This window comes from Hippocampus comes, unplaced genomic scaffold (genome assembly GCF_001891065.2).
Source record: "Hippocampus comes isolate QL1 unplaced genomic scaffold, H_comes_QL1_v1.1 scaffold261, whole genome shotgun sequence".
NCBI classification, from domain to species: Eukaryota; Metazoa; Chordata; class Actinopteri; order Syngnathiformes; family Syngnathidae; genus Hippocampus; species Hippocampus comes.
This window is the reverse complement of record NW_017805824.1, coordinates 6052881-6076468: the sequence shown is the minus strand read 5'-3', so window position 1 is coordinate 6076468 and position 23588 is coordinate 6052881. Positions and strand designations below refer to the sequence as shown.

At 39.7% G+C, this 23588-nt stretch overlaps 1 protein-coding gene across 1 annotated transcript; it reads left to right on the top strand.

Moving 5' to 3' along the window:
• The first annotated feature begins 10842 nt into the window (after positions 1-10842).
• On the top strand, positions 10843-23165 carry lingo1b (leucine rich repeat and Ig domain containing 1b). The gene is made up of 2 exons (XM_019886539.1): positions 10843-11216; positions 19298-23165. Exons 1-2 carry the CDS (start codon positions 11205-11207, stop codon positions 21155-21157), a joined length of 1872 nt encoding a protein of 623 aa, XP_019742098.1. The 5' UTR covers positions 10843-11204; the 3' UTR covers positions 21158-23165.
• The last annotated feature ends 423 nt before the right edge of the window (positions 23166-23588 follow it).

The following is a 23588-nucleotide window of genomic DNA, read 5'->3' as shown; positions in this document are numbered from 1 at the left end:
TCTTCTCAGGGTGAAGCTGAAAAACAATAACTTGCTAAAAGCCACAAGGTTTGTTGTCAAGAAACCATCTCAATTTGAGTATGTTACAGCATGCTTGATAACATGCCTATGATGGGCATCAGATTTTTTGGCCCTGCCTATATTTCGATTGAATTCCACATTCCTGATTGCGTAACGTTTTGGCAGCAGGTGTAAAAGTGACAGAGATGGCAGTATTCGAAAGCTTTTTGTGCTTCAGTTAGCTGTGATGGTTTTCACCATGGAACATTTGGGGAGAGCACAAAATGAAGTTTGAAATAAAGGAATTGACAGTGCGAGTGGAAGAGGTTAAACGAACGTATTATTGTGTGGCACAAAGGAAATCTATCACTGATAACTTTGGGAACACCGTCTTTTGTTTGATTTTACATTTCACAACAACACAACACCTGAAAAAAACTGCTCTCAGAAAGGCCAGGACAAATTGTCACTGTATCTTGAAATGACGAATAGATGATCAAGCATGACTCACTCTTGAAGTAAATCAGACCCTAAATTGAGTACCGAGTACATATTACTTTATTGTTTTTCTTTGAATGCAGCATATGAAGGACAAAGTTCACACTAAAAGGCCCTGAGAATAAAGACAGTACAGTAATCCTTCGTTTATCGCGCATGTTACATTTTTTGTTTGTTTGTTTTGGGTTTTTTTCCAAGATGGCACCGGCACGAGTGCCTGCCTCTTTTGTACACGCCCTACGGGATCACAGTCTCTCAGGACATGAAGTGGGAGACCAACATTAAGTCCATCCTGAAAAAGGACCAGCAGAGGATGTACTTCCTGAGGCTGCTGAGGAAGCACGGCCCGCCACAGGAGCTGCTGAGACAATTCTACACAGCCGTCATCGAATCAGTCCTGTGTTCCTCTATCATAGTCTGGTTTGGGGCCGCAACAAAGAAGGGCAAAATCCAACTGCAACGGACAGTGAGGACTTCTGAACACACACACACACCCTGCCCACCATCTTTTCCAGGTACTCCCTTTAGGCAAGCGCTACCTAACCATGCACACCAAAACCAGCAGACATTGAAAAAGCTTCTTCCCTCTCGCCATTAACTCCTTCAACCGTGACTCAAATCTACAGTGGCTCTTTGCATTTTTTGCACACCCCTGTGGGACAGTATTACCACACTGATCATTGTAGCTCCACCTCTCTACATACTTGAGCAATTGTCGTTTATTTATATTCCACAGCAACAGACACTTTAAAGCGTTGAAGGATTTTCTGAATAATTGCACACTTGTAGTTATAAAACAATTACTGCTACTGGTCACTTTAAAATGGTGCAATGATGATCTGCACCAATTGCACAACCATCCTAGTATCGTATTGCACCACTTTATCTCTGCTCGATGACTCTGCACATTGTCCCACAGCTGTCATTTGGTGGAACTAGTACACAAAGGTACCCCTACAGTACGGAATGCCTTTCGATCCTTATATGTCATGTTTTTATTTATTGTAGTTGCTTGTTTTTGCAATAGGAGTGTAGCCTATACAACCAGAGACAAATTCCTTGTGTGTTCGATATATTTGGCCAGTAAAGATGACTTTAATTGTGATTCTGATGTCCTAAAAAATGTTAAATGGAGAATTCTCAATATGTTAAAAACTGATTGACTTCAATATACTTGTTCTGATAATTCCATTACAGCCAAATTACATTATTTGAATATTGTATTGAACAAGCACAATCAGGTCCGAAAAATAAATATTTTGTCGGACCTTGCCTACATTTTAGCTACAGCAAGAACCAAATATCTAATTACAGCCAACACCTCTATGTCTGTTTTACTGTGTCAAAATCAATGCTGTAAATCCACAAAGCTAGCGGTGGGCCAAGACTTACAAACCTCAAATATCAACTGTATCATCTTGGCAGCCTTTTATAACAGGAAGCAAAAGTTTCTCACCCTCTTCAGCAAGCTGTCATGCCCGAGGGGGGGGGGTGGCGTCCAGTCCCTTATTAAGAAGATATAAAGGACAATGCAATATGACCCTGACAGCTTTGACAGCCTGCCACAATGTGGATGTGAGAAGTCAGAGTAAATATGAGTTTTGCCCTTTTGGGGCCTACATGAGGGAGTTGGTGTGAATGCAGGCTAGTCCCTTGCAAATCCCTCTTGAGAAGTCCCTGGCACTATTGCTGGTGTGGGTAGAGAAAGTGAGCAGTGGCGCTAAGCAGATGACATGCAATTTTGCTGCCGTATACCATCACTGCAGTCGAAGCGGACCGTTTGAGTGAGTGAGAGACCTTATAAAAGCTCTTTGTTTCAACTAAGCATAGCCAAAATTGGAAGTCAGCAATCCTGTCTGCTCAATCGGTCAACACGAAGCATCACGCAGAGCTTGCAGACCAGCCGTCAACACTTTGTGAGGTTTATGAGGGTCTTACTACACAACATCTTGGTTACAAGTGCTTTTTTTTTTTTTTTTTTTTTGCTTTTTTTTTTCAGAGGCAGGAGTGATTCATGAAGCAATTAGATCGTAAGCCTGGTAGGATAGTAGTCATGAAGGTTGAAATGACAATGCAAGAAAGACTACCCCAGCAACCTCACAGGATGAACCCAGTGACTTGTTTAACCACTCCAACTTGAATTTAATCGATGTGTCTTGAATGCACCAATATGAGATTGAAAAAGTACACATTATCTGTATCAAGTCAGATCAATTGTACAGGTGAGCGAAGATAAGCACCAATGAACAATGGATCCGGTGTCAGATTTATATTTTCCAGCTCATTTTTCATTGAAGCATATCACTTTTTATATGAATGTTGTTACCTGTGATTTTGGTGTTTATACAAAAGCTCTGTCACCAGCTCGGGGGAAATCAATCGTTTTTGGCTTGAAATAAAAAAGAAGTGAAAGTGTCAGAAGCATTCAGAACAAGGACATTTCAGTCAGGGAGGGCAGGGGAGACTTTGTTTGCTTTATATTGATTTTTTTTTTCCCAATAAAATCAATGATTTAATTTGAATATTTCCTGTTGAAATATCTGTACATGCCTGAGACCGAAGGTGTAGGAACAAAAAGCCAGTGTCAAATCAGATTACGCGATCACTTACAAAAAGCGGAAACAGCACAATCTATTGGAAAACTGACTGTACGAGTACGGGTGGGTGGGGGCATGGGGGGTATTTTATATGTCTGTGCATCTCCACTATATTTTTATACACTTTTAATATGCATTCCGATTTTCGTCCGGCTAATGCATTTCATATTTGGAGTTACATATTTATTTTTGCTGATGGCAGCCACAATGAAGGGGACATAGAAGAGCACATAGGTACACGTTCTTCTTCATTGCAGACACATAGTTCAACGTAAAGATACTGAGCAATGTGGTCATAGACGCCCATGGCTAGCCTATGGTCTTCATCTTTTGGGAATTTGATGCGGACTCTACCGGAGGCGACAAAGTTGCAGAACTCCAGCTCGTGCTGGTTGTGCCAGTTACTGTACAACAGTGTATGTGGGGAAGATCAGTAAAAAGACTCAAAACATTAATGCAGAACTTGTCAAGTATGACTTTGCTCACTGGCAATAAGCTTTATTGAGATTAAAAGATTTTTTTTTTTTTTTTAAAGCTCAAAGTAACATGCAATGCTTTCCATTTTCCCTACTTTTCCAGACCTGGAAATTTCTGAGACTAAATTCCATAGTAATCCATACTCGTTTTCCATACTCGGAAACCTTTCATCTTTTCCTTTAATAACATTGAAACTTATAATAGTTTCTCTGGTGTTAGTTTAAGAACATCGTTTTTCAATTGTTGTAGCTTTGATTACAAGTCCTATCACATTTCATGTCCATTTTTTTGGAGAAATTCAGATAATTCCAAAGGGGTTGCATTTTTCCGCGGATCTAGATATGGAGAGGGACAGTAGAAAGAAAAGTCTACACACTGTCATGTCAAAGTGAGACCAAGATCAATCATTGCAGGAATACCATGGAACACAGTAAAGAAAAGTCAAAATCAATTAGCGAAAATATGGCACAAGTACACGATCAAGAAGCGGACGTACCTTCAAAATTGATGAAAAGATGAGAAGAAAACAGGTCAGAGAGATTACTAAGAAGCAAACATTGAAGGAGCTGCAGACATTTCTGGCAAGTACTGTACTGACAGTACTGATAATCTCCCACCAGACACAACACTACTCAACCAGAACACCATACAGTGCCGACCAAGAAGCAAGTTAACAACACTCATGCCGAAGGTCATATGTGATTCTATAATCATCATGAAAAATGCTCTAAAAAGTAGCACTAGTACTTGTTTCATTTTTTTTTTCTATAAGTAATATGAATGGATAATGATTAATAAATGCAGACATATTTGCCTTAATCAGCAAGCATGATCTTGCTGTACAACCCCAGTGCAAAAAAAAGTGGAGGGGGCAACCAAAACCGAGAAAGTTGGCCCTGCCGTTACATCGAAGTTCAACATCACATTATAACCTGATGAGTTTCATGTTTTAACTTGATGAATTTCACGTTTTCATTCTGTAAGTTTCACGGAATAACGTGATAAGTTATCATGTTCAAGAAGGTCTTGGGGATAGGCTGCAGTCACACTGTATGGAAAAATTGATCTGGAAAATTCATGGCGAGATAAAATTAGAACTGCATAATCCAAGAAGACTGTCACATGCAGTCCAATTTTGACATTGCTGAAAACACAACTGCATTGCAGTTTGTAATAATTCGGTCTACTCTTTAATATAAAACTATCGTGTAAATGGAAGAGCAACGACCAACCCTGTTCGCATGCAGTGATGTTGAAAGACAGGACAAAAGGTGCACGTGCCTGGTTTCAGTAAAATGGAAAGGCTGACACTGTAATGCCTCTGAGGTGGTGTTGCTGCTGACGAGACAGCCGGCACATTCTTCCACACTATCTCACAGAGGTGAGAATCATCACTTCTGTTAGAAATATGGAAATGTCTCTCGTTAAGTGTTCAGCAATTGGTAAAAGGTGTTCCCACATTACTTACCACAATATGGTCTGGAGAAAAAGGAGTACAATAAAATTGGATCCAGTATGGTAAAAGCTGGTGGTCACACTGCACCAAAGGCCAAAACCAGTGTGTGATACTCAGCAAGAAAAACTGTACATTTGGAATATGTTAAAGCTCCTCACGCTTTTGTTCTTGCTGCTTTCTCTCTGCCTGATTCAATTTTTTTTGTTTCTATCATTATTCGTTGATATGGAGAATGATGCAAAAAACAGCAGACAGATTCTTAACAATTGGCTGTTATGATTTAACCGATCAGGGTGTTAAACGTATGCATAATTTGAATGCTGCTCGAGGTCAGACCAGTGTCAGACCTCATTAGCCAACATTAGACATGCATGCAAGAAGAATCTCCTGAATATTATTACAGTCAAAAAGAAACGACTGAAAAGAAAACAATATTAGACACTTCAGTAAAAACAAGGTCACAGGAAATGACCCATGGATGGTGGACACGGTTCATCACATAAAACAATTAGGCACACTTTGAACACAATCAGCTCTGTGTTCATTGGCATTTTCTGTAATTTTTAGGACAGGCGTTGCTGCAGAAGGAAGAGAAAAAGACTTCGGCAGATTGTCTACATCATGTTCAAATAGGTCACACACAATAGTGGGTGTTTCTTTGACACGGTCCCAGTGAAGTAAGCATTATGACAGAGGAAGCTGTTGTTCACTGAATTTATCTGTGTGTCCCCCTGCAAACACTCCCCAACTGAATATCACTGTATCAGCAGGGCATGAAATTATTTTTGTGGAGCAGAGGAGCTGAATTTGTCAAATAGTGCTATTAGAGACTGAAGAGTCCCTCTTGTAAATGTAGGAGTTACAAATAACGGTTGTAAAAATAATAATACATTTTATTTATAAACGCTCAAGGACACTAAAATAACTGTTGACGTATAATTGCATTTCGAAGTGAACTGCAACGTAATTGTTTGTTGGAGTTGCCGTTTTCTTCCTTTGAAAATAAATCTGCTGTTGCAGTGCTACTCCATTAGGTGGTGCTCTTTCACTTTCTTTACCACAGCGTTGGTGCACGCTTGTGTTTGCCAAACAGGCTCATCGGTAATACTGTGAAATCAAATTCCATGAAAACAACAAACCCTAAAGCACATTTTATTTCAGTCACCACAGATCCTTCTGAACACCCGTAAGATGCACTTCATGATGCAGTTAAATGATTCCTATAATTAAACACCGAGTAATACTAAAATCTCCCCACTCTATCCTGCATTAGTGGCTACCAATCATCCATCAACTTCTTACATAGCAGCATCATTAACTCTCTTCAACAGTCACCATCTGCTCAAAACCGGATAATTATGCACCAAGTTTACCAATGTTCCACATATTTTCAGGACAAATCCAAAAAGTATCCTCAACATTCACTTTCTCAGGATTCGGACTCATTATATCAGTGCACATTTTCCTTTCACATTCTGTAAACAGTTGGCAGATCACACTAACATATGGACAACTGTGCTGATCTTCTCCTTTTTTATATGGTATTTGTGCTCTCCTTTAGCACATGTGAAAGGGGATGTATTTTTTAATAATAACCTACATTTTGCATTTTTGGAGTGTACTTTTTGTGAAGTGCTTTTTCTTTTGTTCCCTAAGTACTGTCACGCACAGTAGTGGTGGAGGACCCAAAAAGCAGGCAGGAGGGAGGAGCAAAGTGAACTTAACACACCGTATTAACAAAACACTGATAAAACTAAATCCAGAACAAAGTTCTGAAAACAACAAGAATCCAAAGTAACAAACAAAAACCCATGGCAGACGCAAAAACAAGGTCAAACCGATACAAACAAAAAAACCATGGCAGTAAGGCACAAACACTTACCAACAGACTCGGCAACAGAAACACTGACCTGATCCCGAGTGGTCGGCTCGGGAGTCCTTTTAACAGAAAACCCACTAATGACGTGATGGCCAGCAGGTGTGCCGCTGTAGGAGGAGCCTTACAGAGCCACCTGTTCGTCCCAAACAGATCAACCGTGACAAATACCGTATTTATGTACTTTGGAATGGGCAGACATGATAAAATAAATCTTCATCCACCTGTGACTTATTTAAATGATATTTACGTTCATGTTCAAGGGTGTAATGTCAAAACAATTTCTCTCAAGATGTGATCCAAATTGTGCATGTGGCAACCGATTTAAATGTAACATAGAAAATCGATTTGAATATGTTCAGATGCTTAATGTCGCTGTCATATCTCTTCCGATGGAGCTGTAATTTCTCGTGACAAGCCTTGATGAGGTTCTCAGAGATGTCACTGTGACGTTAGAGGGGCTAAATCCAAAGTAATTAACTCAGACTGCTTTCATTCAGCCTAAGACGTGTATTTAACTTTCAACTCTGTATGCCTGTAAGAATGGTACAATGAATCATCCTCACGAGACCTTCTCCGTGCCATCTCATTTTGTTTGTCTATTTTGTACAGTAATCTTCTGCTCTCACAGTCACAACTTGTGTATTAACTGACAAGCAAGCCCCTCTCGCCAGCATTGTGTTTAACAAAAAAATCGGAATTGGGCATCTCGCCATACAGTGTGTCGGGAGCCTAAAAGTCAATAATCCATGATGAGTCGAATAATTCAATAGCGTAACCATCGCATTAGACCCTGATATTTCACACAAACAAACGCAATGACCCTGGCAGTTTAACTGTAATTATGACATTTCGTTTTGGAATCGGATGGCCTTTGAATTACCCTTTTAACATCATATTAAATAGTATGAAATATGTGTTTTTAATAAACTCATGCCTCAAGAGTATGCTTCTTTACCGGATGGCTGCTGTGGGTTGCACTCACCATTGTTGTTGAGTTGTTTATGTCATAGTTTAAATCGTATCTTTTTATGTACTTGTTCACATTAGAAAAGCAAATGCAAATTCAATGTGACACACGTGCACAAAAAAAGCAAAACAAAACAAAAAAAAAAAACAACAAATAAAACACCTCGTCATTGAATCGGAATTGACCTGCAATGTAACCGTGGTGTCTCTACACTGGACTGTATACTGTAGAGCACTAGACTAGACTAGACTTGACGCATGGCAAATGTTTTTTTTTTTTTTTTTTGTCCAGTGTCTGATGGTATGCGTTCACCACTGTTAATTTATTAATTTTTTGCCAGTTACTTTATTTTACATTTTGGAATGCACAATGCTGAACACAAATTTTGTCCACGACATACATATTTACTCTTAATGCAAGTGGAGTTAACTACTGTAATTTCCGGACTATAGAGTGCACCTGACTATAAGCCGCACCCACTACATTTTTAAAGGAAAAAACATTTTGTACACACACAAGCCGCGCTTGTCTATAAGCCGCAGGCGCCCATATTGTAACATGAGATATTTGCAAAGAAAGACGGTACACAGAAAGAGGTTTCAATGTTTAATAACATACCTTAACTTTTCTTTAACTTTCAGCAGTCACACGGTTGGTTTAAAAAAAAGAGGGAACCATTCCCTGTCAAGTAATGCTTTGTTTTAAAATGAAAAAAATCCTCGCTTGCCGTAACACTCGGTCAACGATTCCTTCATTAGGCTTTCTACCATCTGCACTTTCATGTCAATTTTCACGACAATGTCTTTCGGGAGATTTTCTTTTGCCATATGTAACCAGGTGAACAATACTATGACTGTTGTAGTGAATTCTGCCTCATTTAATGAAAGGAGCACTGTCACATTAAAAGGAGCGTGGAATAATCTCGTGGGAAATCTCGTGAGACTTGGGCCACGAAGTGGTGAGACGAATGCTGAGCTGTGCTTATTCAGACCTGATGTATCTGCAATCGGCATTGTAACCCGGCTGTTGGTAAGAGTAAAATATCGTCATTTGGGAGTTTGAACAGTGTCGCATGGTGGTCCGTGTGAACAGCCGTGAAGCAGGGGAGATTAGTTGTTTTCTGCCTGTTTCGGGCATATACAACATGCCGGAAAGTGCTCACAAGCCACTACTGTTGTCAACTTTTCTATACTTTTCTATTTATTAGTCCCATTTGACATATCTCAGTCTTTTATTTTATTAATGCTGTACATTTTCTATGTTCAGTCGCTAATAAAGCCTTCATAATAATTATTTTGTGTTTGGTCAAGTCTGTCATAGACCCAGCCACACAGCTTTCGGATTGCAGTCTAGCTCAAAACACAGGTGAAATGCGCCCTCTCATATCCGGTTGTTTTCACTGTGACACGTGATAGCGTTTCACTGTTATCTTTTCTGCTCGAGCGCTCCCTGGCGGCTGTTGGAAAAAGCTTTAAATAGGCCGCATCATTAAATAAGCCACAAGGTTGAAAGCATGTAACAAAAGTAGCGGCTTGTAGTCCGGAAATTACGGTAAATATTTTCTAATGGTCACTGTTCTAGTTTTCTAATGAACTTGCTTATTGGTAAAAACTTACATTACATTTAATCACTATTGCATGTTTACAAGATGCCTTTCAAGGCTTCTCTTTGTGAGATGGCCTCTGGGTAGCACTTGGGGGTCAACACAAGTCTAGTGCGAAGTGTGGAGGTGGATTAGACTTCAGTATTTTCACAGACCGGTACAAACCAAGTGGTCTGAGGCATTGTGGGTGTCGACACCACCAATTTGATTCCCCGCCAAACAAAGCAGTTCCTCTCATTCCCTTTAAATCCCACACATGAGCGGCACAATGATAGTCCTTGATAAGCCGGCCGATTACACTGATTTGCTTGTGTTATGTGCTTATAAGAAACTGCAAGCATACCTCAATGGGCAGATAACATAAAGTTGGATTGGGACCATTAATATTATTAGTATTATTATTTGTATTATTATCATCACTAAATGCCATAGGGATTATTATTATTTTGTATTTCACCCTAAGTATTCATGACCAATGTAATAGGAAGGAACTTATCGTGAGCAAAGTAAAATAAATTCAATAAAATGTTTTGCCATCATTGCAATATTTTATTGTATTTATTTATATGTGTCTAACACAATGTACGCACCTTCATCAGAATTAGGTTTGTATTCCAAGCAAACACAAGCATAGTTCCTTAGCATCATATCTTTGGATTTTCATTTTGTTGTATTTTAAATTTACAGTATACAATGCAATTGACAACATTCAACAATAAAATCCTCTACTTTCTGTTAAGTGTCACATTACTCATTCAGAGGCATGGAGCTTCTTATGTCCACTTCCCTAAATCCTCTGCCACCTAGTATCCTATATAAAAAAAAAAAAAAAAAAAAAAAAAAAAAACTCCCTGATGGAGCCTCCTCAGCACTGGGAGCTTTTGTGCTCCTGCAACAGCAATTAGTCCTGTTAAGCTTCTACATCTAACACCTTCCACTGCACTCAAAATAAAGGAGGTTTTCACTGATAACGATAATCACTTTAAATGGAACCCATCCACAAGTGGGACAATAAACAAAGCCTTTGTCCATCCCTATCTGCACTGTACAATCCTTCCAAGTTCCCTGTCATCGACAAACGTGCCATTTATTGAGTTAAACCGGCCGTTTATGCTCCAATGACAAAATGTCATTTTAGCTTCCACAATCCGTCACCTTCTTATCTTCATCCGGCCGCTGTATACTTACGCCTCTCTCACTACCGACGTGACTTTCTCTCTCCAGAAACAAATTGCATTACAGTTTACTGTAGCAAAAAAAAATCCCTCATGGAAAAAAAAGACCACTAGATCAGCCAATCAGATGATGGCGCTGCCAGGGCAATGAGAGGACAGTTCTCCCTGTTTCTTTTCAACTCCCTTCATGTGTCCTCTCATTCTTCCAGGGCACTGCAGCTCCTCCTTCCACCTCTCTCGTCCGCCAGCCCTCCCTCCTCCTTTCGGTCTCTGTTAGGTGCAGCATGTATGCGAGCGTGAGCGAGGCAGCAGAACTGCCTGTGTGTTTACTTATCAGCCTATCAGTGCTGCTGGATTTAGCGCATCTGTAGAGGACGAAGGCATTTTGCGGATGCCCCAACTGACAAGGGAATCTCATTGCTCCGTACAGTGCATCCACCTTGAGCTTTTTGATCTGAGCCCGTCTTGTTTGCTGCATCTCTGTCTCCATGCTTTTGGAGGCATTTTGAATTTCCTTGGCAACATGGAGCTGCTTGAATTAGAATTCTCTGCATGACAGTCCTGGTAAGTACTCTGTCTCTGTGGTGGGCTTCGAGCACTGAGCTATTGGATCAGATTTAATATGGTGCAGTGGTGGTGCCATGTGATAGCCGGTGAGCAAATTGATCTCAGGAATAAAATTAGTAGGTAGCGGCAGAGATGGAGGGAGGGAGGCGGATGGTCCACTGAGGAGGGTTTCATGTCTCATTTGTGCTTTGTCATCCAAATGGATTTCATTTGTTTTGTTCTGTATGCAACATGCACAACACGCGCTTGTGTGGTCTGAATATAGGTTGCCAAATAATTAAGTAGTATATGTGCATACAGGGATACCTCCAGTATACTGTATTGATACTCACCGATGAATGTGTAAGTCTGAACACTGCCTGTTTTTCTGTTGTACCGGGGTGGTTGTTGATGCTTACGAAGCTTCCATCTCATTAACATTCGTGTTCCTTCAAATGCCAGTAAGCTCTGCCAGAATCACACTTAATTTATTCAGTGCTACCTTTTGCTGTTGGCTGATTTGCCACAGGTCATATGAATGGGTGGCGATGGAGGTGGTGAGCTTTGGCTTCGGGGAAGGGGGATAGACTTTGATGATTTATGCAGGCCAAATGGATGATCTCTCAAATGTTAAATCCTACTGCACATTATATTTGCATAAGCATAACTGTGGCTGCCACACTCCAGCAAGGAGGCAGTTACTTTCCCTCTTTTAACATTGCATAATCAACCCATGCAGACCTGGCAGTCTTGGAGTCAAATGTCTGCTCTGCTCTTGTCCAAGCTAATTCCTTGCCATGTTGTTAATTGTGAAAACTGGTTTGAATAATTCCTATGGAAATGATATATGCTGGTCACAAGTTACACATCTGCTGCTCATTGTGATTTCAGATTCAGTTATCCTTGTTTTAATCAGCTTCTCCTACTTGGTATTACCATGTCAAATCGATCCTGAGTCTTCCCCGACTAATAAAGTTCATTATTCCCTTATTGGTAAAAATAGATTTAAAAAAAAAAAAAAAGATAACATAAAACCCTTAAGTGTATCGCGTGAGCATTTTGCTATGTTTGAGTGAGAACACAACTCTGTAATAATTTTAAGATAAGCTATGACAACATTTCTGGTGAATAACATTTAATTGTAAATGTTTAAAGTGTTAAAATTAGGTTTAGTGTCACTATTTGATTCATTTTCTTTATAGTGAATGGATTGACATTTCAAACTTCACAATTTAAATTTCTTCTCCTCACTTGGGTCGTGGGCGTGCTCGAGCCTATCCCAGTCTTTGGGAACACCCCGAGTGGGTCGCCAGCGAACCGCAGGGTACAAATAGACAAACAGCCATTCGCCCTCACATTCACACCAACGAACAATTTAGAGACTCGAATCAACCTGCCATGCATGTTTTTGGAATGCGGGAGGAAACCGGTGTACCCGGAGAAAACCCACACAGGCACGGGGAGAAGATGCAAAATCCACACAAGAAGGCTGGCACCCTGATTTGAACCCACGACCTCTGCACTGTGTGGCAAATGTGCTAATCATAATTGAAAAGCTTATGCCATATGACTACTATCGTGCACAACAACATAACATCCACATTGCCACTGACCAATACACTGTGAGAAGTACACCCCTAGTGTATAGAGTATTTATGATGGGCATAGACCTTTGCATCCTATGAATTTCAACATGCATTGCATTTGAATTTATTTGGTTAGAGCCACTGATTCAATTCTGACTCTCTGTAAAGAATACACTAAAGAACTACAGGATTGGAAAAACAAACATTTCCAGAATCATTGAACACAATTGTTTTCACGATGCTTGTTAAAGTGTAATGTAGCAGTCTAAAGGATTCTGAACAATAGTTGTGTTTGTTTTACTAGGATCAAATTTGTATAATTAGAGACAGCTTACTGCCATGTTCTTCACAGATTCTCCTGGGCCCTTAGTGAAAACTACAAATGGAGAATAAGTAGCATTCCCATCTGATTTATGCATTTTTAATTATTTTTCAAAGAATGCACTGGAGGTGTAGAATCACCCTCAAATTGCACACAGAGATGTCTTTTCATTTTCTGACCGCTTTGAATAATCACACCTGAATATTGTGTGGTGTCTTTGGCATCTTTGCCATTGCTACTTACAGCGCATTTCTTATTGAGTCTCTTTGGAGAAATCCTCCAGACCCCTATGGAACACATGTAACATTGAATGCAATTACCCATTAATTTATGAACTAATACATTTTAAAGTACCTCACTTACCGTCCTTATATCACCCCTCGGTCCAAAAAGGAGAGCATCCTGGATTGCATTCTAATAATACAGTAACATTAGCCATCCTGAAAGGTAAAAGTGACTGATGCAGTGACTGCCAGGCCCACTGGGCCCTATTTTGGTGCCAAGCGCAATTCCAGTACTAAATACAGTCTAACTGTGCGCATGGATGGGAGTTTCTTTCTTTTGGTATTTTAGTAAACAGGTGGTTGCGCCGTTGTGGGAATGAACACGTTCTAACGAATAAAAGTGGCTTCACTCATTCGTTTGAAATTCAGGCGCGCAAAGTCTTTGACATTGCGGAAGTGGAAATAGATTCGCTGGAGCATAAGATCCAAGCGTTTAAAGTACATTTTGGAGGAACTGCAAGCAGACTTACACTTGAGTAATAAAGTTAAGTTGGCGAGCTTGATCGCAGATCACCGCTGTTAACTATACATTTGGAGCTTCCACCCTGATCGTTTGTGTCAGTGTGTGACCCGCCCACATAGCCACTGAGCGCAAATGCACTGTCTCCGAAAACGGCACCCATTCTGTGTGCAGTGTTGATATGACGAGTTGACCGTGAAGGGAGATCTGACAGTGGATACACAAATGTGGGTTCAATGAATGCATTCAAAGAATGAAATTCCTGGTACTCTGTGCCAACCTTCTTTTCAACAAATATGAATGTATAACCATGTGTCAAACCTATGGATATTTTTGCCGTATAATCGCAATATTTCACAACTTAACTGATCATACAATATGATCTGATTTCCTGTTGTTTCCTGCCTACAGCCCTGTGTGTGGCTGTTATATACAGCAATTCTGTAAGTGTGGCACTACTGCCCTAGTTTCCGTCGGTGGAAACAAAATTGAATGATTAATAATTACTGTGATGTATTTCCATATTCCCAAATGTTGACTGGGCCAATAACTAATTAAATCTGCCTACTGGATTCTTCATACCATTAATCACTGTTAACACCAAATCTGATGTATTCTATTACCTTCTCAAAGTTGACTATTTTCTACATTGTCTGACCATCATTCACTTGGAGGCAAATAAACCACAGGGCAACCACTAACAATGTCCTCGTGCTTTCTATCAATGTCAATAAGGTTGTCTGATGAGTAACTTTTGCAAAACAAAGAGAAATTCAATTCCAGCTATGGCCTTCCTGTGTGGAGTTTGCATGTTCTCCCTGTGCCTGAGTGGGTTTTCTCTGAAATGTGGCTACCTCCCAAGCATGTTTTTCGGAATGTGGGAGAAAACCCACACAGGCACGGGGTGAACGTGCAACGTGCACACAGGAAGGTCGGAGCCCTGAATCAAACCCTGGAACTCTGAGGCAGACTCTGCCTGCAAAGAGCTCCTGATATTCCTGTGGCTTCCTGACCTTAGTTGTGATGTCTCCATGCACTGTACATCTGTATGGCTGCATTACACTGGCCAAGGCACATACACCAGAAGGAGCGGCACAATATCCATTGAACGGAATCAAAAAATGCGGCTAAATCTGTTTAATTTTTTACACCATCACTGTATGTTTTTATAAACCAATGTTTGTAGCGTGCTATTTCTATTGTTAAAAACACAATACCAAAATATTTGTTGGATTTATGTATTTTGAGTAAGGTTGGTGGGTGCCCTGCAATTTGCTGGCAATTAGTTCAGGGTGTCCCACGCCTACTGCCCGAAGGCATCTGGGAGAGGCTCCAGCACCCCCGTAATGTAAGCGGATTAGAACATGGATGGATGGATGGATTTTGGAAGACTCAAATGAATTAATGGCATTTGCATTCATTTCAGTGGAGAAAGATGATTTGAGACACGAATGTATTCAGTTAACAGTGTGGTCACGCAACAAATGAGATTCATATGAACAACTTATTGAATGTATTCAAGAAATGTGGTATATATAATGAATATGAGTCATTTGATATAAAAAGTAGAAAGAATAATGATACATATATACAAACCGAAAGGTGTATCAATAGATAAGCATAGTACACAAAAGGGTAAAAGTATTTGATGAAATTTAGATTTCTTCTTTTTCTTTGGTATTGGAAATGATCAATATACATTATTGCTCAAAAAGGGGTAGGACTAGATAAGTGGTATACTTCTTCCTACTCCTTTGAACATATAACTGTGATGATGTTTGTATTACTTACTTTTACTTTTATTTTCCTTTCATAATTTTTGTTTGCATTTTGTCATGTTATTGTATGTTTTATATATGTTCAATAAAACAAACAAACAAACAAAACAAACAAATATCTCAAGGCACCACTGTGGATATCACTTTAAGGTTGAGCCACATAGTCGATCAGTCATCATAAATGGCTTCATTGTAGACATTAAAATCAGATACAGCAATTCCATTGCTTGAAGTATAACATTTTTATTATTCGGATTACATTGTCTGCCTCTTCTGATTATTGCTTAAAACCATAACTGTAGAGGAACATACCACATAAACAGTGACTAAATACCTAAAAGGTTAATTAATGCTGACTTCATTTGGAAACCTGGGGAAAAATGGTGTATTGAATTTACTCAATTTTATTTCATCAAGTAAAATCATCTGGCTCCAGATATTTTTTTTAAGGAGACTACACATCAACATTTAAAAAAATAAATAAATGTATCTATATCCAGATTATTCCGTTGTGTGCAAACGCTTGACAAAACAAAATTGAGTAATTTCAACACACCCTTCTTTTCAGTGTTGACTGCAGACCTGAGCAAAATTTACAATGTTACTCCGGCATTGAGAGAACAGGGACGATGTAGAGATTGTGGCAATATCGGAAATCAGTAGTAGTCAACCCGGAAGACAACTTCAGAGACTGATGGAAACAGTGACAGTATGGAAAAAAACTGGCTGATGCCCGTGCCCATTACACCTATTTCAAAGAAAGAGGAAATACATACTGATGTATGAGGGTGATAATGAGAGCGAACATTGATTTTCTCTCACAAGGTATAAAACAAAAAGCAATACTTTAAAGAGTCACATTAACATGTGACAACCACTTATAAAGAGCTCGGACGTATTTGTGAGGTGTTATTTCTTTTTAGGAAGGTGCCGCTCAAGGTCAAAAGAAAGTGGTGTCATTGGGAGATATGTGCTGTAAGGTCAGATAACACAGATCGCTCCTCATTCCTTGCAACATTCTGCATCATAAATCATGCATGTGCTCTGGTAGAAAATCACTACGGCATTTGCATTCATTTGCTTTGGATTAGCAGAGGCAGTGGGGGCTTGTCATGCTCATTCATATTTTTGTCTTGGCACAATAAAATCATAACGTGCCGACAAGACAAACATGTCACTGGCTTTATGCGCACAATGGCTCTATGATATTATGTTTTCCTCTAACGCCTTATTAATTAACAATAAGCACTCACTGCGTGGAATCATTTTTGTTGCTTATTTAAGTAAAGTCGTTAGAGGAGACGTTCAACTGGCATTTGTTTTTAATTTGTTTGCCTGTATATTGTGACAGGTTTAACAGTGCCCCATACACATGAAATGTTTGTGTTGTGCGCATATAAAATCAAGAGGCAGCTTTTATTCTCTTGTAACATTTTAGACAAATTGAAGCTGCTCCCTGTACCGTGATGAGGGATAATTTATCTTTGTTCAATGGCGGAATCTTTCTCGCCCTTCCTATGATGAAGTTTGATCTCTAAAAGGGCTTTTAACATCACCGCATATGTACAGTGCAGTACGCTCACAGAATGTGTTTTTTTACACGGAAGTTGAGCAAATCATGGCCTATGCCTATGATTCACATTTTCATTGTTGGTATTAAAATATCAGTTTCACTTGTTTGCCATTTCCAGATAGATTTGCTTCACATAATGCTCTTCTATTCCTAATTCGATGCCTTAAAATGGTGTCGCACAGGTGCAACAGTGACGAAAAAAAACAGCCTGAGGGTGAAGTGGCTCCTGTGAACTAAACTGAGATGGCTCAAAGTGAAAACTGCAATTCTCACAGCCCTGTACTCATGATTTTAGATTTTGGCAGAACTCTCTTATAATATATTCCTCCCATTTCGGAATCTTATTTAAAGCAGTTCCCAAGTGTCTTAATAAAAGGTCTGTGATATGATTCAGTCAAAATAGACTAAGGATCAAGAATTATGGCACATTCCATGTCTGATTTTAACACCCTCACAAATCCTCAGAAATTACTTCGTTTTGGGGGCTGTTTGTATTTAATTTATCAGAAGGGGCTGGCTGTAGGCGGGGGGTGCCAATGGGAGACCAGCTTTGATTACCATGACAACTGGGGCAGAGCTCGGGGTGGCCACTTTTTGATGAACAGCATCAGCGTTACACCACTTTCACGCCTGAAAACCCGAGATCATAATAAGTTACCGTTCGTGATGTAGGTACAGTATATTATAAAACATTAAAAAAAAATAAAAATATCAAAACAGAGGCTATGTATCACAAATAAAATGAGCTAGAGTTTGGAAGAATTGGTTCAGGATTAAGGATGTTATGGCATTTTTTATGCTGTTAATTGACCCTGATTGATGATGTAAGAATTTTGTACTACCATAATCTTAATTTTAAATAAATGATGGCTTCAGTATTTGCTATGTTATAATACAAAAAAAAACAGAAGAAGTGAAGAGTGACATGATTAACACTTTTCATCAAAAATATGTGAGTATAAAAATGGTTGAAAAGGGACTAAACTGTTTTGAATGTTGAATAATGTTTTATATAAATACTGTGGAAAAAGTGTTGAGATGCTTCACTTGTTAGAAAACATTCCTCAATTCCTCCACCTCGCTCAGTAAGTGTGAGAATTTGCTCAAATTCACACTCTTTAGAACATGCTCACCATTAATATTCTGGTGGTAAATATTTGTCGACTAACTTAAACTGTCAGATTTGCATTGCCACCGAATTCAAAAGTAGGATACATAACTCACATTTTGTCAAAAAAGAGGAAAGGTACAGAGGGTGAGGGGGCTCTGTTTATGTTTATCCAAATGACGAGCTACAGCCCTGGACTGAGCCAGCCAAAAGTGTGCATGTGCTTTTATGATGCAAGGCAGCTTGGCGCTGAAGATATAAATTGTACAACACGTTGGCCATGGACACTTTAGTTGTACATTGAAATAATGCGCTTTAATCGTGCAGAGATATTCTCCCTCAAGCATCGGGGTACTTTTCTCCAGGCTGTTATGAATAGATTGGCGAGCGATGAGTGAACAGCGTGAACGCTCCACAACTCCACGTCTCTAGTTGACATGCTGTTAAACACATTGCAATTGTACGGTAACTATATTTCTTAATTTTCAACCTGTTTGAGCAATCTGACCCAGCTTTTGTTTTTTTTAAATCCCCAAAAAACAGGCGTAACGAGCACATGGCTGTACTTGTCACTATGATAATAAACAAGCCATGACAGCATAGCCATAATTAAGAGAGACCAAGCTCTGAAATATTGTTACGTTTGTAAGGTACACGAAAGACGCCACGTAGAACCCAAGACAAGGTCAAATGAATGTTAAATGCATATCTTCAGCGGGAAACATGATTCTTATGTGGCAAGCATGACACAACACGTTGCGCACATCAGTCACTCGGGTTTCATTTTCGTTTTTAATGTGGCGTATACATTTGCTGTGCGCTGTGAGGGAGAGAGTGGTGCGCAATTGCACACGTGCGCAGCTTAGAGCGAACATGAAACAGAACCTTTTCGAATGCTGAGGACCCGACAAATGCGCCTCATTAATTCTGAGTTGATTTCTATCCTTGTCCACCCCTCAGCCCTTACTTTTTATTTTTATTTCCGTAGGTTCGCAGTAGGATGGTCTCTGCTGAGGCAGGGGGGCACAGCTACCTCGTGGCGTGCTGGCAGCCCATCCTAGTCCTGATGCTGGGAACCGTCCTCTCTGGCTCAACCACCGGCTGCCCTTCCCGATGTGACTGCAATGCCCAAGAGCGGTCAGTCGTGTGCCATCGAAGACGATTGTCTACTTTCCCCGAAGGCATCCCCACTGAAACAAAGCTCCTTGATCTGAGCAAGAATCGTCTAAAACTTCTCGGGCCAGAGGAATTTATCAACTACCCGCAGCTAGAGGAGCTCCAGCTGAATGAAAACATCATCTCGTCCATTGAGTCCGGGGCTTTCAGCAATCTCGTGAATCTACGGCATCTCGGGTTGCGCAACAACCAGCTGAAGCTCATCCAGCTTGGGGTGTTCACAGGCCTCAATAACCTTACCCAGCTGGATATTAGTGAGAACAAAATTGTCATTCTGCTGGACTACATGTTCCAGGAGCTCTACAACTTGAGGGTACTGGAAGTCGGTGACAATGACCTCGTTTTCATCTCGCCACGATCGTTTCATGGCCTCAGCAATCTTGAAACCCTCAACATTGAGGGTTATAAGCTGTCCTCAGTGCCCACTGATGCCCTGAGCCATCTGCACAACCTGCTGTCACTTCGATTACGGTATCTGAACATCACTGCCATTAGGGATTACTCATTTAAGCGGCTGTATAGACTGCGAGTACTAGAAATATCAGAGATGTCTTCCCTGGATACCATGACCCCAAAATGCTTGTTTGGAGTCAACCTGACATCTTTAGCAATCACAAATTGTAATCTTTCTGCCATTCCTTACCAAGCTATCAGTCACCTACGATATTTGCGCTTTCTGAATTTGTCTTTCAATCCCATTCTTACTGTTGAAGGGAACCAATTTCACAATCTACAAAAGCTCCAGGCTTTTCATTTGGCTGGTGGCAGATTAATTGTCATTGAGCCTTACTCTTTCCGAGGACTAAATCATCTGCACATTCTCAATGTTTCTAGTAATAGATTGAGCACCCTGGAGGAGTCTGTCTTCCACTCAGTGGGCAATTTGGAAACCCTGGCTTTGCATGACAACCCTTTGGCCTGCGACTGTCGCCTGCTTTGGGTTTTCCGTCGGCGGTGGAGGTTAAACTTTAATAGACAGCAGCCCATCTGTGCATCACCCGGTGTGGTGCAAGGAAAGGAATTCAAGGACTTCCCAGATATCCTACCTCCTGATTATTTCACCTGCCAGACATCCAAGATTGTGGATGACAAGGTTCAAGAGAGCCATGTGGATGAAGGTACTACTGTCAGTTTTACTTGCCAAGCTGAGGGTGAGCCAGTCCCTGTCGTCATGTGGCTGTCTCCTAAGAAAGAATACATCACCACCAAAACTGTGGGATCAAGACTTTCCGTGTCTGATGACGGCAGACTCGAGGTTCGATATGCCCAAATCCAAGACAACGGGACCTACTTGTGTATCGCAAGCAATGCAGCAGGCAACGACACGAAAGTCGCTCATCTTTTTGTACACAGCTACTCTCCTAATTGGCCTCATCAGCCAAACAAGACGTTTGCCTTCATTTTCAACCAACCCAGCGACGAAAGTGCGAATGTGACCCGGACCACAATTCCGTTTCCGTTTGATGTAAAGACCCTAATCATTGCAACCACAATGGGGTTCATCTCATTCCTTGGCGTTGTACTCTTCTGTCTCGTAATCCTGTTCCTCTGGAGCAGAGGGAAAGACAACACAGAGCCAAGTATAGAGGTTGAATATGTGCCACGCAAAGAAGAAACCGAAGAGGCTAGTCCACCTGAGACACCCATACAATTCAACATGAAAATCATGTGAACCATAGAAGTACTATAGACTTATGAACTCCAGTTGTGATACACACTATCTTTGCTTCAGATGTGTACTTAAGTGATAGCAATTACACAGTTGCAAAAGCAACTTGACTCTGTGTTTTTTTTTTTTTTTTTTTTTTTTTTTAGAAAAAGCCTTTAAAAGAAATCATTGTGTAACTCCAAACATTGTACTGGCAATATTGTAGTATGTTAACATGCACATATATTGGATGCCTGAATGTAACCAAATTACGGTGGTTGACAATAATAATAAACATAAGTGATACAAGCCTCCACACAAATTAACCAAATTAAGAATAATACGGAAGTGTGGAACTGCCAGTGTGGGGTCAACATTTTTAACTGGTAAATACGGTTTTTGGATACGGCCTTTACTTAACTTTCTAACGCATCGGTATAATTCAGGCCGGGGTTTTTTTTTTTCTTCTTTTTTGCTTGCACATGTGCAAGTTAATACTGTACCCCGATGCATAATGGAGGGGGGGAGTTATGCCATTTTTTTGTATTTATCAGTCCAAAATGTTTATTCCACATTGCCAACACTTCCGTCGAAAACAGTCTGATTACTTTCAGGCAAAATGTTATGAATGATAGAGGAAAGAACTTCTCTCAGCACAAACTAAGCAAAAATAGCTCTCATTCAGATTTATAGAGCACAATATACCTATTAAAACCCATTGCTGTATGCTTAGATATGCCTCCTGACCCATCACAACACGTTGTAATAATATAGATGTATTATTTCATGGGAGCGAAAAAAAGTATATTGCATTTGTGTATTCTTATTTTGAAATTAAGGCCATGACATTTTAAAGAATGTGTTAAGTCTGTCATCCTGTCATCATGTTATGTGTGTATTTGAGGAAACCCACACCTTAATTTCATGCTTTTAACAGGGACATCTCACTCACAACTGTGCCCATCATGTGCATTTGTTTAATTGTAATTTGTATTAACTTTCGAACAGATAACAAGCTCAATGTTTTACTGTGACTTTGAAACACTGTGTCTATTCAGTAATGAAAAGTGTTACAATTGTAATGTTTTAATGGTCAATGAAGGTAAATACTATGGTCATTTTCCTTAATCTGGTTACATTATATTATAATAAATAGTGTGCATGTTAACACACGAAGAACAGAATGTCACGATGTGAAATGTGATCTCTTCTGCCAACAGAGAAAATCTATCGGATATTTCGACATGTTCTGCTAAAATGTGTTTTGTTCTCCTTTCATTTGCAAATCTTTTATTCTTTGTTTGCGATGTTTTTCATAGATGGGACTGAAACAAATTATGTAACCTCAAGAGAAGATTATGTATTCAAGAAAGACATTTGCTGTACCCTTTTCAAAAGAGAAAGCAGGTGGGCTATATTGTTAACCGAGTACGTGAGTGTTGTTCAAAAAGCAGCAAATGAATCGTGCAGTGTGTAACCAATTTGAAAATAATTATCATTTTGTGGTATAATTATATTGGGAGTAATAGCTATGTGTTTTTCAAAAAGCGAGTGAACCATCCATCCTTACAGTTGCTGTTATTTTGAAATGCAAATGCACTGGGAAAACTACACATAAAATGAAGAAAAATGTACAATATGTGTTATTTCTTTGCAAGTACACTGTGTTCCAACATATTTTATTACACATCGGGTACGAACCTTGCATCTCCAAAACCATGAAAAAACGTCCGGGTCGTCATTGTGAATCAGAAATGGTACTCAACTGACCAACAAAGTTTAATAAAGGTTTAAAAAAGAAAAAAAGGGCATGTTGAGCCAGTCATGTTGCATCGCTAAACTGTAAGCCATTTTCAACACTTTAGATAATTTGTAAAAACTAGAGATTGACCAATGGTATCGATTTGTGAAAGAAAAATGGCAATTTACTATATTGTATATGCACAACGGAGGTTTCCATTCTACAATGAGGAGAGAATATATGACTCATGTTAAATAAAAACAATCTCGTTTTAGGTTCTGAGGAACTTTCTGCAAATGCTGTCCTTCTTTATGTTTCAATCACTAATCGCAATTCGGGACAAGTTTGATCATTAGATTCCCAAGTGAGCTTAATTGAGGGGAAATTACTTAAAGTACTTGTTTCACCTTATTAAGCAAGTCACAGTCACGCATAAAATGTACAAAAGAAACATCTCTCTGCTGATGAAAAGTTCAGGATAGACTAATGCCTTGCAGAGGGAATGAAAACACTAGACATCTAAAAAAAATAAATAAATCATCCTTATACTGTACTGATAAATAATTTGTTGTGTGACTCAGAGGGCAAACGCGTTTGTTCTGATAAAGGCATATGATGGAAGGTTTCTGTCGGGCAAATGCATCTTATTAAGAGAGCAGCTGTTAAAACCTCGCTTGTCAGCTGCAAACAGGTATTGGAAGTGGCTGGTGTCTC